General features: G+C 37.9%; 2 protein-coding genes and 1 non-coding gene across 4 annotated transcripts in view; 2 read left to right on the top strand and 1 right to left on the bottom strand.

Annotated features, from left to right (window-relative positions):
* GTF2E2 (general transcription factor IIE subunit 2) overlaps positions 1-17,365 on the bottom strand; it is a gene marked incomplete at its 5' end in the record, with an annotated part of 83,707 nt that overhangs the window by 55,919 nt on the left and 10,423 nt on the right. Inside the window, 1 exon segment of the mRNA NM_001260927.1 lies at positions 1,850-1,941. Coding sequence (NP_001247856.1) covers positions 1,850-1,941 — 92 coding nt within the window.
* Positions 5,387-15,070, top strand: SMIM18 (small integral membrane protein 18). Of its 2 annotated transcripts, none has more exons than XR_013397233.1 (2): positions 5,387-5,459; positions 13,742-13,831. XR_013397233.1 is itself a non-coding variant. In XM_028852535.2 (2 exons), exon 2 carries the CDS (start codon positions 14,582-14,584, stop codon positions 14,867-14,869), a length of 288 nt encoding a protein of 95 aa, XP_028708368.1. In that variant the 5' UTR covers positions 5,387-5,459; positions 14,545-14,581; the 3' UTR covers positions 14,870-15,070. The 2 variants fall into 2 exon arrangements, 1 of the variants encoding a protein (XP_028708368.1); XM_028852535.2 differs by lacking the exon at positions 13,742-13,831 and adding an exon at positions 14,545-15,070.
* Positions 12,931-13,044, top strand: LOC114680555 (U5 spliceosomal RNA). Its single transcript, XR_003732755.1, has one exon. It is a non-coding gene; the product is annotated as a U5 spliceosomal RNA (small nuclear RNA).

Consider the following 17,365-nt stretch of genomic DNA (forward strand, 5'->3'; position numbering starts at 1 on the left):
TTTAAATTTTTGCTTGAATAGTGCCACTATTTAAACTTCGCTAATATAGCGTAGTTATCATCTCAAATATGTACAAAGGGGTACACAGTTTTTCAAATTGTAGGGAACACATGCAAAAATTCTGAAGTTCACTTTCTAAGACAGACGAAGTTATAAGTAAGCCACATAGGGAAGTGAAGACCATATTAACAGAGTAACAAAAACATGGCACTTAAATGTCAGTCTCCCTCAACAGAGTACAGCCCTGAGGGTGTGCATTCTTTTCTGGGTATTCCCACCATTAGTGCCCTAAATAGCAAATAGATTTTCATAACTGCTTACCATGTGGGGGAATAAATGGATGAAATGAATGAATGGTGAATACTTAAGTGTCAAAATATATTATTTAATAATGGGGAGTTATAAACTAACATATTTATACTATAACTCAAATACAAGCCACAGAATTTAGACTCAGCTAGACACCAAGTCTATTAAATTACAAAAGAAAAGCCTTAGCACAGTTAAAAATCTGATATATATTTTAACCAACAGATGGATGAAATTAAAATAACAACTATAGTACTGTCTGACTTTTTCAAGAGATGCAACTAGTAACTAATTGTGACTAAGAGTTTGGCAGAAGAAGGGAGCAAATTTGAAATTACATCTTAGCTAAAAATGAAATCCCGCTTTAATAAATTTAGTTAAGATTCAAAGTTTTGGTCTGGCCAGGTGCGACGGCTCAAGCCTGTAATCCCAGCACTTTGGGAGGCCGAGACGGGTGGATCACAAGGTCAGGAGATCGAGACCATCCTGGCTAACACAGTGAAACCCCGTCTCTACTAAAAAACACAAAAAACTAGCCAGGTGAGGTGGCGGGCGCCTGTAGTCCCAGCTACTCGGGAGGCTGAGGCAGGAGAATGGCGTAAACCCAGGAGGCGGAGCTTGCAGTGAGCTGAGATCCGGCCACTGCACTCCAGCCTGGGCGACAGAGCGAGACTCCGTCTCAAAAAAAAAAAAAAAAAAAGATTCAAAGTTTTGGTCGGGCATAGTGGCTTATGCCTGTAAGCCAAACACTTTGGGAGGCTGAGGTGGGAAAATCACATGAGCTTAGGAGTTCGAGACCAGCCTGGGCAACACAGTGAGACTTCGTCTCTTCTAAAAATAAGAAAATTAGCCAGGCATGGTGGTGCATGCCTGTAGTCCCCATTACTCGGGAGGCTGAGTCAGGAGGATCACTTGACAACAGGACTTCAAGGCTGCAGTGAGCAACGATCGTGCCACCACACTCTAGCCTGGGTAATGGAGCAAGACTGTCTCAAAAAAAAAAAAAAAAAGATTGAAAGTAAAGCCAAAATCTTACATGATCAAAACTTAGTATTCAAAAAATACTAAATCTTCTACCAAAACATTAAATTCTAATTCTTTTGTGGGTCAATGTTTTTCTAAGACTTAATTTTCTCCTCCAAGATACAGAGAAGCCATCACACCATCTGCTCGAACTATGTACTTCTTACTTCTCACATCAATGGAAGCAATATCCTGAAAAATCAATCACATTCTCCCATTGGTTTTGCCAGACGGTATTCATTAAGAGGTGATATATCTACTGCCTAGGTACACTCTTACTAAGTGAAATGGTGAGCTTAAATTGTACCCTTGAGTTAATGCAGATTAAATATACCTTGGTAACTTGCCACAATGCCAAATTAATATAAGGTATAACTGGCATACAATAAAACGCACATATTGAAAATGCACAATTTTCATACATTTTGGTGTATACAGAAATTTAACTTCTGAAAATCCTAATCCCCTTCTTTTGCCAAAAAGTTAAATAGGACTTTTATTTGAGAAAAGTACTTACCTTCATGTAATTCACAATCTTAGCAAGAACGCCAAACTTATATCCAGAGCTTCCTGACAGAGCTTTCAAGTTAAATGATCCATTGCTATGATCTGGAAATGAAGTTCAAAATAACATCGTCATATTATACGTGATTATGACTCTTGAGCAGCTAAGATAATTTTAATGCTAATAACATATTTCTTGAGTTTTTCATCTAGTATATTCTACCCCGTAAAATTGTGGTGAAAAATACAAAATCTTTGAGTATATACATTAAACTACAATTTTCTCACTAAGGGTAGAAACAAAGTATAAATCACTTAAAAGCACCAAAACACAATTATTTTATAAGTATCTTTATCATATTCTTTTTTATTATATTTTTTGAGACAGGGTCGCATTCCCATTGCCCAGGCTGGAGTTCAACGGCACAATCACAGCTCAATGCACCTTCGACTTCCCAGGCTCAGGTGATTCTCCCACCTCAGCCTTCTGAGAGGCTGGGATTACAGGTGCACACCATCATGCCTGGCTAATTTTTGTATTTTTTTTGTAGAGATGGGGTTTCGCCATGTTGCCCAGGCTGGTCTCAAACTCTTGGGCTCAAGAAATTCACCCACTTCAGCCTCCCAAAGTGCTGGGGTTACAGGTGTGAGCCACCGCACCGGGCCCCTTTCCCCTTTATCTCATTCTTATCTTAATTCTGATTAGACTCGCTCCATAATCAGAAGTACAGTTTATTAAACAAGCGAACAATACAAACCTCAATCCCATTAATAAAGCTAACACTAGGAGTCGATTACTTCTGAGGGATGAAAAGTTCAATTATTACATCAATTTCTGCTTACCAATTTAAGACCAAAAAAAAAGGAATTAATGGAAACAAATAGAAAAAAAGATACCGCAATTAAAGTAAACTTTACAGATAAATTAGGAATAAAAAGCCATAGGCACTGCCACTGCATAAACAGGGATGCTTACTTTAAAAAGCATCACAGCACTGCCCACCCACTTTGAAACATCCCCCTCTCCTTCTCTATCTGGTGTGGAAAAACCTGTAGAAAAAAATCATTTGTTTCAGAACATCTATCACTTTGTTGCATTCTTATAGGCAGAAACCCTAATGTCACCATGCATCACAAACGCATTCCATTAGTCATAAGCAGGAACAGTAAAAAATCCATCATAAATACTAGAAAAACATTTTAGAAGTACACATTCTATTAGCATGGCATGAGATCAGGTATTATAAAGTTCCCATGTGGCTGATCCACAAAGAGAGAGGTTAAGTAAAAGGGGAGGGGAGAACCAATCTCTGGCACCAGATTGGTAATAATAATTTAAACAAAAGATTGCATTAGAACAACCACAAGTCAAATGTAACAATTGTCAGAGATCCAAAAGAACAGTTTCTAGATGGCAATATAATAATCCTTTGAGATTAGTGAACTCTTTATTGAGTATGCTTTTTTGAGACTAAAATGAAAATTCATTTGCAATTTTCCTTTAAAACTAACTTTGTTACAATCTTAATTAATTGGCATACTGAAGTCTACCATGTTTCCAAAAGTAACAATAACATTAAGAATGCCTTAAAGTTGGGAGGCGGAGGTGGGCAGATCATGAGGTCAGGAAATCAAGACCATCCTGGCCAACACGGTGAAACCCTGTCTCTACTAAAAATACAAAAATTAGCTGGGCATAATGGCACACACCTGTAGTCTCAGCTACTCGGGAGAATCACTTGAACCGGAGAGTTGGAGGTTGCAGTGAGCTGAAACAGCGCCACTGCATTCCAGCCTGGTGACAGAGCGAGACTCTGTCTCAAAAAAAAAAAAAAAAAAAAAGAATGCCTTACAGGTACTTTTCCATAAACTATTTCAATTATGAAATAATACCTACGTAGTTCATCTTCCAAAGGTGTTCAGCATATCTGTAATAATAAAAGTAACTTTATTATCTGCTAAACACCATGGTAAATACTCATATGTAATCCCTCCCAAAAATCCAACTTAAGAAGTATTACTGTCCCCTTTTAAACACAATAAAATTGAGGGTAGTAAGCAGCAAAGTAGATTCAAATCCAGTGTAAACCCTGTGATAAACAGCCTTTACACACAGATTATTCCATCTGAAACTGGCCATTTTGTCCAAGTACAGAAATCTGTGACTGCACAATTAATGTTTCCTTGTTTAAATTTAGTAAAATAATATTAAGCTTACCCCATACTGTACACAACTGGGAAGACTATGAAAAAAGAGATGACAATATATTAAGGACCAACAATACACAAACGGCCAATTATGAATCACATACAGTTGTGCTTATGAGACATGATGCTTATGTCTCTAGTATCTACTACTAACTTAATGTCAAGCTTAGTAAACAATCAATAAATATTTGTTGAATGAATGACTATAATACACATATTTCCATGACTTCCTTTATGGCCCCAGAAACTAATGTGCCAGATTATTTTATTTATTTTATTTTATTTTGTTTTATTTTATTTTACTTTACTTTATTTGAGATGGAGTCTCTGTCGCCCAGGCTGGAGTGCAGTGGCACAATCTCAACTCACTGCAATCTCTGCCGTCTGGGTTCAAGCAATTCTCCTGCCTCAGCCTCCTGAGTAGCTGGGATTACAGGCGCCTGCTGCCGTGCCTGGCTAATTTTTGTAGTTTTGGTAGAGACAGGGTTTCACCATCTTGGCCAGGCTGGTCTTGAACTCCTGACCCTGTGATTCACCCGACTCAGCCTTTCAAAGTGCTGGGATTACAGGCATGGGCCACTGCACCCAGCCTTCATCTGTAATTTTAAAAAGCAAGTCTACATAGCATGTACCTGGTCTGCTGCTGTTGTAATAGCCACTCCCATAATTAAAAACCTTCATTCTGTTGTGCTTAGACCACAACTCTAAATAATACACAGTAACTAAAAATACTCTTGTCTCTAAAGAGCCAACCTAGAGATCACTTTGCCATCTACATTTTAGAGACTATTTTTTGAAGGCAGGTAGTATATTTACCTAAATGAGCCCTTTTCCAACTTGCAGGGCTAAAAGTCAATTCTTTCCCTTCATAATTCCTCCTAAATCAAACCACCACATGGAAATAACCACTTCCAGAGGGCAAAATTTATATATGGAACAAGTAATGAAAGAAAAGGAAGAACAAGAAAATAAAAATATATGAGATTTTAAGCACACTTCCTGAAGGAAATATCAGGCTGGCAAACCTGGACTGTTTGTTTCCTAGGTTACTACCTCTCCCGACATTACCTTCCAGCCCTAGCACTGAAGTATTCACTGAAGGATCTGAAATTTTATAATGAAAAACTAAAGAATCATCAATTTGTTAGTAACTCACAAATTCCTATATAGGAATTTAGATTAAGAACAAAAAAATAAAGGAGAAGGGATGACAGTTGATACCCCAGACAGTTCTATTCAAGTTTATGAATGATTTACTCTTAAGGGTGGCAGGACTTAATGCAAATGAACATAGAGGAAACTGTCAGCTCCATTGTGGTTCGACCAATAGAAGCACAGCTCCATCTTGGCTGTGCACTAGACTGCATTACAAACAGACGATACCATCGCTTCAACAGCATCCTCTCAGACAAGAGGTAGGTTTATATGATCTTTTTTATTTAGTGGTACATGTCCTTATGATGCAATAGGAAAATATTTTACCCTGAAAAATCAACCAGAAAGCTTTGCTACTACTAAATATCAAGAAAAAGCAATGTATTCGTTTCACTGCTTGGTAGGATTTTATTATGAAAATATGAAGACTGCCTTGTGCTATTTGATAAGCACCCTTACCATCTGTGCCTTAATGGAAAATTCATTACATTTTACATGAACCTGATCTATATCCAGACCTTACAGTAAACCACAGCTTTTTATTTTAACTGGTTACTTGCTAATTTCATTTTCTCTGAGAGATTTCATTTCTGCAGTTTGGTCTGTCTTAACAAAGGATTTTTCTTAAAGAAAAACCTAGACCAAAAGCGAATCCCAGACTAAAGCTTTCTGATTCTATGTGCAGATGATATTGGCTGCTAAAAAACAGTTACTTATAAGAAACTTTGTTACATTTTTTAGAATATGAGAATATACTCCAAAATTATTTTTATTTTACTTTGAACGTAGATGCAGAGAATGCTAAGAAATTATCACAATTTTTATATAAAAGACCATAAAAGGTATCGCAAAATGGGCTGCATTATACTACAACCAAACAGATAATTTATACAGCTTCAGACTTCCTTAACATTTTAATTAAAATAATTCTTCACTGTGAAATTTACCTCTCATAATATACAAGTCACGCTATTAAACAAAAACCTTCTTAAATAGCCTTTCATTTTTGATATCAATTTATCACACCATTTAAATATAATGTTGCAGTCATTCTTAAACTGATCTTCAAAATAAATACAAAGTAAGCCCTTTTGATAAGCTGCATTTTAAAACAAAAATATGTCCTAAGAAGAACCGGTTAAGAAAGGAGAGTAAGTACCTTTCTAGGTAACAAGATTATCTTCGTGGCTCAGAGCAATCGTTCATGTCTATTAAAAATTAGTATCAACTGCTAACCAAATTTCTAATTTTATACTATTCAAGCATGAAAATTTAGTTATTTACTAGATGTTAGAACTCCAGGACACGCATACTATATCTGACCTAAAGAGCCAACTTCTGCCCTTTTACCTTGCCAGTAAGTTTATTTAATCTTTAAAGGGTTTGCTTTTTTTCCTTCATAATTTATATTACTTTTCTTAGTCGGCATTCAGTTAGCCTGAGCAAAGTATCCCCTGCAAAATCCAGAGGTTGCTGTAACAAGATATTAGATCTGTCCACGTTCAGCACAGTGGGGTTAATTACCTAGAAACCATTTGTGCTTGCTACAGAAAGTACACAAGCACCAAAGAAAAGTCTCAGATAAAATAAAAATAACTTTGTCAAATAAAACAGTTAACTTACAACTCAAATTTCAGGTAAACTGTAAACAGAAACCCCTACCACCCACATTGTTTCAACACCCTTATCATCAGCCTACATTTTGCTAGGAATATGTCTATTGTTAGCACAGATGGAGACTCATTGCTATTTCACCAAACTGACTAGAGACATGGCCTAAGTTCCAGAGCTTAAATTAACTGAGTTGCTCTATATTTACAGGCTATTACAATTAATTGATCACATTTCAAAGTGATATGCTTAAAAGCACTTGAGAATTCAATTCAAAGGCTTTTACCATAAATACAGCAAAAGCATAATTTTATTCTCATCTGGCAACCCAAAGATTCCAGAACAGTTCCAAGTCCCATCCCCATCAACACTCCACTAGGGCCTTTGGAAATGGGAGAAAACATATCAAAGTTAACATAAAACAAAACTAAAACACATACACTAAAAAAAATTATGTGATTTACTTTAAAGCTCCCCATTCCTGTAATCAAATTATAAAGCATGGGTAGGGAAGTCCAGAAAAAGACTGTTTTACTTTTTTTAAAAAAAAAACACGATTTTCTCTTGTTTTTCATAAAGAATGTTTATAGCATTTGCTTAATATAAACTTACATTTTAATTTCAAAACTAAGTCTCAGGATAGGAGAAAATCCTAATGATATATTTCTCTTTTTTGGCGGGGGGGACGGAGTCTCACTCTATTGCCCAAGCTAGAGTGCTACAGTGCAGTGGCACAATCGTGGCTCACTGCAACCTCTGCCACCCAGGTTCATGAGATTCTCCTGCCTTGGCCACCTGAGAAGCTGTGATTACACACGCCTGCCATCACAACCGCTAATTTTTGTGTTTTTAGTAGAGATGGAGCTTCGCCACGTTGGTCAGGCCAGTCTTGAACTTATAACCTCAGGTGATCTGCCCACCTCAGCCTCCCGGAGTGATAGGACTACAGGCCTAATGGTATATTTCTTTCTGCATGCTTAATTATGCCTAATCCATGAAAGTAAGATTTAGCCTTTACCCTAAATTAAACATCAAAAATTACCAGAGCTCTACCATACTTTGAAAGACGTGCCACACTAAATTTAAGGTGGTAAATGACTCCATATTACAGTGTTTACTTTTTTCAGATATGCCCAGAAGCTAACAAACAATCAATGTTTTGAGCCGTTCAGTTATCAATACACTCATAAGACAAATCATCATCATTTACAACATAAACCTGACCTATACACTTTCTTAAACTGCTTATACACTTCCAGCAAAGCATATAAGTGCCTTTGGAGGTAGCCTATGGCGTTACCCATAGTCATTACCACAAGCGTAATTTGTTTTGTTTTGGTTTTTTTTTCTGAGACAGGGACTCACTCTATCACTCAGGCTGGAGTGCAGTGGAGAAATCACAGCTCACTACAACCTTAACCTCCTAGGCTCAAGCTATCCTCCCAACCGAGCCTCCCAAGTAGCTGAGACTACAGGTGCAGGTTATCATGCCCAGCTAATTTTTATTTTTGTAGAGACAGGGCCTCCCCACATTGCCCAGGCTGGTCTCAAACTCCTGGGCTTGGCCAGGCACGGTGGCTCACACCTGTAATCCAAGCACTTTTGGGAAGCCAAGGTGGGTGGATTACCTGAGGTGAGGAGTTCAAGACCACCCTGGCCAACACGGTGAAACCCCATCTCTACTAAAAATACAAAAATTAGCTGGGCGTGATGGTACACATCTGTAATCCCAGCTACTCAGGAGGCTGAGGCAGGAGAATCACTTGAACCGGGAGGCAGACGTTGCAATGAGTTAAGATTGTGCCGCTGCACTCCAGCCTGGGTGACAGAGCCAGACTCTGTTTCAAACCAAAAGCAAACTCCTGGGCTCAAGTGATCCTCCTGCCTCAGTCTCCCAAAGTGCTGAGGTTACAGGCATGAGCCACTGCATCTGGCCAAGCATAATTATTATAAGCATTTTTATGTGTGAATAAAGTATACAGTCTAATAAGAATGACAGTGTTTCCTAATCCCAATTTGAATTTTTTGGAACCCAGAATACTCAATAAATGCATTAAATAGATACATAAACAACAGGCTTTAAGTGAAAGCAGGTTTATTAAGAAAGCAAAGGAATACTCAGCAGTACTTTATAAGTTTTATTAGGCTAAAGTTTTGTATTATAGTGCATCAAATAAGTCAATATTGATAGTTGATTTAACTAGATGTGTTACATTTTGAAAACACAAAGGGATTTTATCTTTTTGAATTAAAGGAGAAAAGCCAAAAAAAAAAAAAAAAAAGGAAAGGAATAAAAGAATGGTTTCTCCATACTACTCCATATTGTTGGCTAACAACAGACTTTTAAAAGAGCCAAGAATAAGGAACAGTACTTTTTATTTCTCCTTTTAAAAACAGATGATTTATTTAGGTTTCAAATAAATAATATATTCAAATGGTTGAAAAAAACAAAAGAACACAAGGTACAGGTTAAGAAGCCTCAAACATATCCCTGTGCCTCACTCTCCTCCCTATGGATCCCCATCCACACCATCATTGTGATTAATTTCTTGTAGGTCTTTCCAAGAAGATTTCTGTACAGATACAAGCAAATAAGAGTATATATTTCCCCTTTTCCTATATACATTGTCCTACACCTTGTTTTTTTCACTTAAGAACATATCCTAAATATCTTTCCTAAAACTCAGTTACCTATGATTCAATTGTGTGGATATACCATATTAATTTAACCAGAAGAATAGTTCATTAATGGACACAAGTTAACCTCAAATAACTGAATTTAGTTATGTATCTGTCTGCCTTCCTGACTGCCTCTTTCTATTTTTGAGGCCAGGGGACCTGAAAATATTTTAAGCAGTTCACTTGTACCTCAAAAGTACATAAGATATCTTTTTTTTTTTTTTTTTGGAGATGGAGTTTCACTCCACGCTGGAGTGCAATGGCACAATCTTGGCTCACCACAATCTCCGCCATCCGGATTCAAGCGATTCTCCTGCCTCAGCCTCCCAAGTAGCTGGGATTACAGGCATGCACCACCATGCCCAGCTAATTTTATATTTTTAGTAGAGACTGGGTTTCTCCATGTTGGTCAGGCTGGTCTCAAACTCCTGACCTCAGGTGATCCGCCCGCCTTAGCCCCGCAAAGTGCTAGGATTACAAGTGTGAGCCACTGTGCCCGGCCCATTCTAAAATGCCATTTTGAAATGGCAACTTGATCTTTATAAGTTCTCCCCAAAAGTCAATACAAACAAAAAAGGTCTACTCACAATAAATTAAAATACAAAGTAATGACTTCAGCATAATTTCAACCAGATCCAAGTTATAGATTTATATAGCCAATTTCTAGAAGAAAAGAAAAAACACTAAAGGGATATTATGTTAAGGAGACACAACTGAGAGGCACTTTTATTTATTTAAAATTGCTGCTGGGCGTGGTGGCTCATGCCTGTAATCCCAGCACTTTGGGAGGCCGAGGCACACGGATCACGAGGTCAGGAAATCGAGACCATCCTGGCTAACAAGGTGAAACCCCGTCTCTACTAAAAATACAAAAAAAAATTAGCCAGGCGTGTTGGCAGGCGCCTGTAGTCCCAGCTACACAGGAGGCTGAGGCAGGAGAATGGCATGAACCTGGGGGGCGGAGCTTGCAGTGAGCCGAGATCACGCCACTGCACTCCAGCCTGGGCGACAGAGAGAGACCCCGTTTCAAAAATAAAAATAAAAATAAAATTGCTATAATAAGGCCAGGTGTGGTGGCTCACGTGGGTAGATCACATGAAGTCAGGAGTTCGAGTCTAGCCTGGCCAACATGGTAAAACCCTGTCTCTAGTAAAAATACAAAAATTAGCCAGGCATGGTGGTAGGTGCCTGTAATCCCAGCTACCAGGAAGACTGAAGCAGGAGAATCACTTCAAACCAGGAGGCAGAGGTTGCAGTGAGCCGAGATTGCACCATTGCACTCCAGCCTGGGCAACACAGTGAGACTCTGTCTAAAAAATAAATAAATAAATAAAGACTATAATAATGTTACTTAAATCAATAGTAAACATTTTAAATTAACATTAACTTCACCAATAAGGCAGATTAAGCTGAGAGGCAGAATGTAGGAAATGCTTCTCTCTAGTCTCTTTTCTCTATCATCCTTCTCCTCGCAGTTACTTCTAATGCCAGGTTTAGAAGAGAAGGATTCAAAAGAAATTTCCAGATTTTAAAAAGGGTTCGACCTGGAAGGCCTTAACAGAAAGTCTAAGGAATATTTCCATAAATGCTGGGGTGATCCTCAACTAGCCCAGGTAAAGTGACTGGACAGACGCCCAAACAATTCCTTCTGCTCTTTGCCCACCCACACAAGTGCAGCGCACTGGGTTTCCCAAAAGGTCTGTTCTTCTCCCTCTCACTCTCATTAACTCTGTTCTTCAAAAATGACCTGAAACTCATTTACACTTAAGTAAAAATAATGTGTGCTACCCCTCACAGGAATATCTGTATTTTGGCAATGCTAAAAATCTTAAAGGATCTCCAAAAGCTGAGCATTTTTAAGGCATTTGAATGTGGGCATGTATGCATGACACCACTCTATTAGGGAAGCTGGGTCAAAGAGGACCTAACTTTTGTCTCCATTTAAATAAGTTTCTGGGCAGGCGTGGTGGCTCACGCCTGTAATCCCAGCACTTGGGAGACCAAGGTGGGTACATCACCTGGAGTCAGGAGTTCAAGACTAGCCTGGCCAACATGGTGAAATCCCATTTCTACTAAAAATACAAAAAAAAAAAAAAAAAAATTGCTGTGCATGGTGGCAGGCGCCTGTAATCCCAGCTACTTCAGGAGGCTGAGGCAGGAGAATTCGTTTGAACCTGGGAGGGGAAGGTTGCAGTGAGCCGAGATCACGCCACCCACGGCACTCCAGCCTGAGCAACAAGACTGAAACTCTGTCTCAAAAAAATAAAAATAAGTTTCTACGAGTTAATTGAATATTTGTGTGCATGCTGATGAGAATTAGAGGCAGCAACAAGCCAGAAGTTGAAGGGGCTGTAGCCTATTAGGATATTCACATTAGACAAGGGGTACCGCTTATATCATATTCTACATGAATGTCACCCCACAACACAATACAAATGGTGCTCCCTGGAACTGTGCAAGGTAGCATCCCTACTTTCTATAAGAAGTACTCTGAAGAGGAAATACAAAGGATAAAAGGATAAGTTTTGAAACGCTGAGTATAGTCTGAAAAAACTGTAATGTAATAGGAAGTTACACATCTCTGTTCCACACCATGTATTTCTGCATGATCCTGAACTAAAAGAAGCAACTGATTCTATTACTGCCCATCAGTCTGTCTCTAACTTCAAGACAAAGGGTCACCAAGTACGATAAAACAGGATTCTTAAATCCAAAAGAAAACATGTATTTAAGTCTTTACTCTGGCTCAGATCATCACTTTAACCTTCAAAATGCAGGAAAAAAGGAAGGAGGCAAGTCCATCCAGAGGTGAAGTGATTCACAAAGTAAACCTAAGAAAACAAAAACCTTAGAAAACATAATTTTATCAACCCAAAATTTTTTATTTATTAATAAAACAAAGAAATTTGTTTTCTTTGTTCTTTGTCATGGCTTTGAGTTTGGGGTGTGACAATAATACTGTGGTTATGTTTAAAAATAGAGTCCTCACCATTGGGAGATATATACCGAAATATTTCTAGGTGAATGATGTCTTGAATTTGCTTTAAAAAAGCCAATGGGGTGGAAGCAAACGGGTAGAGGTAGAGATGGGCCAAGAGTTGATGAATGAAGTTGAATTATAAGTACATGGGAGGCCGGGGACACACTGGCTCCCGCCTTGTAATCCCAGCACTTTAGGAGGCCAAGGAAGGTAGATCACAAGGTCAGGAGTTCGAGACCAGCCTGACCAACATGGTGAAACCCCATCTCTACTAAAAATACAAAAATTAGCCGGGCATGGTGGCGTGCACCTGTAACCCCAGCTACTCAGGAGGCTGAGGCAGGAGAATCACTTGAACCCAGGAGGTAGAGGTTGTAGTGAGCTGAGATCGCATCATTGCACTCCAGCCTGGGGGACAGGCCGAGACTCTGTCTCAAAAAAAAAAAAAAAAAGTACATGGGATACTCTGGTTTCTCTTCAGATCATACAAATCTCTCACCCTTTACTAAAGATTTCTTTGAAGAGGAACAATTCTAAGCCTTAACCCAATTTTTGAGGCCCTGTATCTACAAGGCTAGTAAGAAAAAAAAAATAAAGTACATGGGGTTCATATTATTTTGTAGTTTTCATTAAATGAAACACTCTCACACACAAGGTATCTCCAGAATTTACAAAAATATTTGGTACACATTAGGTAATCAATAAGCATTTGTTATAAAAATAAAATCCTGTTTACAACTAAGTAGTAAAGAAAAAGCATACAGAATGACAATCGATAAATTATTGAAGTGGAACTACATTTCTTCTCTTATTTCCAAAATGTTCTTAGTGCACAGGTTATTTTATAATTTTTAAAACCTAAGTGTTAAAATATCTGTTAGAGATCAAGATAGTAAAAACTAATTTAGTTCCTCATTACTGTAGTTCCATACTAACAAATCTTTGATTCTAACAGTCCCCATATAAGAGCTAACAAGTACCAGGTCAACAAGAGCTAAACTTAATTCAAGAACACTGAAACTTGAACTCACTAGCTTATTTTGTGAAATGGAACAATAATTTAATAACTGATACCTTTGGGAGGGCTGAATTTGTCTGTTTTTAAAAATATTTATGTCTATGGGTCACTTAGGTATACGAAACACTTAAGACTAACATCTGCAACCCCAAGATTAGGGTCTTTTCACAGACAACTCTAAGCTAAAATTTTATTATCCTCATTCTGAAAACTGGCATTATTTGGCTTTTCTTTCTCTACTATTTTTCACTCAGCCACTATTTCCTGATTCAGATCAACAGATAAACTGTCATCAAAGTTTAAAGGAGGGGAAACAGGAGACAGAAATACACTGAACCAAAAAGGTAAGAAGAACTCACAAGGCTAATGATAAAAGCTTTTCCAGGGGCAGTTTGAAGAACATAACCTTAAAATGCCAAGATTTGTTGTAGATAATAGCTCACTGACCACTGCTTTAATCAAGTTTTAAATCAATTCAGCTGCCTTTTCCCCTTCCATTAGCAGTTAATTTCTGTATAAGAATTTTTTTTTTTTTTTGAGACAAGGTTTCATTCCCATTGTCCAGGCTAGAGTGCAGCGGCACAATCTTGGCTCACCACAACCTGTGCCTCCCTGGCTCAAGCAATCTTCCTGGCTTAGCCTCCCAAGCAGCTGGGACTACAGGCACGCACCACCATGCCTGGCTAATTTTTGTATGTTTTGTAGAGACGGATTTCGCCATGTTGACCAGGCTGGTCTTGAACTCCTGGGCTCAAGTGATCTGCCTACCTCGCTCTCCCAAAGTGCTGGGATTATAGGCGTGAGCCACCATGTCTGGCCTGAATCTTAAATATATATATATATATTCATCTAGCAAATAATATACATTAAAAAACAGGGTATGGTTTACTAAGTACGTTGGCCCAGATATACAAAAAAATTCAAAACGACCATTTAGGCATTAATTAAGGAAGATTCATCTTGCCTATACAAATTTACTAAGAAATCTTACTACTGAGATTTGAATTAATAGATCTGTAGTTTGCTTACATAAATTCATTTTCTACCTTTTTTATAGATTCAAAAGAGCAATATAAGAAGTGGAATCTCTAAGAATGGCTTCCAGCCTCTGGAATGAAACCACTACCTCTGTTTATCAGTACCTTGGTTTTCAAGTTCAAAAAATTTACCCTTTCCATGACAACTGGAACACTGCCTGTTTTGTCATCCTGCTTTTATTTATATTTACAGTGGTATCTTTAGTGGTGCTGGCTTTCCTTTATGAAGTGCTTGACTGCTGCTGCTGTGTAAAAAACAAAACCGTGAAAGACTTGAAAAGTGAACCCAACCCTCTTAGAAGCATGATGGACAACATCAGAAAACGTGAAACTGAAGTGGTCTAACACTCTACAGAAGATGAACAAAATCTCTGAAAGCAGCTCAACCTCTTCCGAGAAAAAAAAATCTTCTGAAGCCAACTGTTGCTACAAAACAAATTCTGACTGAAAAGTTAAAAGATTTCTAGTACAAGGGGAAAAACAAGTTAAATATGCACTGTTTCTGTGTGTAGCCATGTCATTAAATATACAGTAAAACTTCAAAAATGTGAATTTATCAATCTGTTTAATACTGACACTTCGAAAACTGGATAAAAGATTCCTAGAGTTCAATATTAAACAGCAAAAGAAAGCTAAGCTGGAAAACACAAGCAAGGCTAATGATGCTAAGATAATTTTATACCTAACCAATTCACGTAGACCAAAAAATAGTGTGTTGGTAACAAAAATGCTATTTAAAATGTGTTTCTAAGCCCAAAGTAAAATACTTCCACTTATATATATATTTGCATAAAATTCTCACAAAACTGACTTACTGTTTAGTTAGAAATGCATGATATAGGAAAGGCTTAGTCTATTTTCAAACTAAAACTTACTACTACACCCCTTCATTTCCTGAGTTTGTTCTTTCATTTTACCTCTCTTATTTATACCTCAAAGGCTAAGATAACCAAGGCAGAAAGACTAAAAAAAAAAAAAAAGGTGAAAATACCAAAAAAAAAAAGAAAAAAAAAGTTCAAAAGATAGGGCCACTCAACACCTGTTGAGAAATATGGTAGTTTTATTTCTTTGAATTCCAAGGGCTATATATTTTGTGACCCCCTAACACTATTTTGCTATCACCCATGAGCAAACCAAAGCATGCTCTTAACCAGTATACTACCCCTAAGTCAGAAATGCCACTCCTGGAAATGTATCCTGAGCACTTAGTTCAAATATAAAAAGCTCAAAGTACAAAGATTTTTACAACAGCATTACTCAAAATAACAAAAAATGGAAAATAGTTAACTAAGCCTTTAACTAAATGTGGCACATCGACTTAATGAATTATTAAAAAGCAACTGAAGGCCGGGCACAGTGGCTCATGTCTGTAATCCCAGCACTTTGGAAGGCCAAGGCGGATCGATCACAGTCAGGAGTTCGAGACCAGCCTGGCCAAGATGGTGAAACTCCATCTATACTAAAAATACAGAAATTAGCCGGGCGCAGTGGGGGGCACCTATAATCCCAGCTACTTGGGAGGCTGAGGCAGGAGAACTGCTTGAACCCAGGAGGCAGAGGTTGCAGTGAGCCAAGATTACACCACTGCACTCTAGCCTGGGTGACAGAGCAAGACTCCATCTCAGCAACAACAACAACAAAAAGGCAACTGAAAATTCTGGCAAGATAGAAAAGTATTTAAAAGTAAATAAATTCAGCATATAAAAGTTTTAGTACAATTATTGATGATATTATAAATTAATATACATATGAGTAAGGTTTGAAAACAAATATGGAGAATTAGAATAGCTGGTATATTAAGAGGGCTCTGGGGACAAAAAAAGCACGAGGTATTATAAAAGACTTTTTTTTTAAATCTCCATTACTGATGGAATTTTTTGTGTATAATAAATAACTGTGTGGTAAAGAGAGGAAATCTGTTATTTTCAATTTAAAGAATCTTGGCCGGGTGCAATGGCTCACACCTGCACTTGGGGAGGCTGAGGCAGGTGGATCACCTGAGGTCAGGAGTTCGAGACCAGCCTGGTTGACATGGTGAAACCCCATCTCTACTAAAAATACAAAAAAAAAAAATTAGCCAGACATGGGGGTGGGGCCCCTGTAATCCCAGCTACTTGGGAGGCTGAGGCAGGAGAATCACTTGAACCTGGGAGGCAGAAGTTGCAGTGAGCCGAGATCACGCCATCACACTCCAGCCTCAACAAGAGTGAAACTCCATCTCAAACAAACAAAAAAAAGAATCTTAACTGCCAGTCTGAAATAACTCTTCCACAAAGTTTTTTTTATATTTATTCTCACATTAGAAACACAAATAATGTAACCAACTTTAAAAGGACTTGTGAAGCTTGGGTATATAAAATACTTTGGTAACCAGGAACTGAGCACTGTTAAAACCATATACATTTTCATGAACGTTGGATTCTTGGCAATAGATGGGAAGTATGCAAGTCCTTTAATAACCAGATTTTTTAATAGTGTACATTATCAACTTTCTCCCCCACCCTATGCTGTAATTTATTTAGTCATCCAACAAATATTTATTGAGTGCTTACTACATGTCAGCAATTGGGCCAGATACTGAGGGCAGAATGGCAAACAAGGAACCACGTCATTACAATGGAGCACATTGGGAGCTCTGTCAGAAAGAGTGCTACGGGAACTCAAAGGTTATACACTAAATTCACACTGAAGAATGAGAATAATATGACTTTTAAGCTGAAACTTTAACAGGACAGAACCAAAAGAGGGTAGGAGATAAGAAATAATATTCCAGGAAGAGGAAATAATATGAATATTATGATATAATATGAATATTAATATGAAGCCAAGAGGCAAGAGAAA

This window comes from Macaca mulatta, chromosome 8 (genome assembly GCF_049350105.2).
Source record: "Macaca mulatta isolate MMU2019108-1 chromosome 8, T2T-MMU8v2.0, whole genome shotgun sequence".
Lineage (NCBI taxonomy): Eukaryota > Metazoa > Chordata > Mammalia > Primates > Cercopithecidae > Macaca > Macaca mulatta.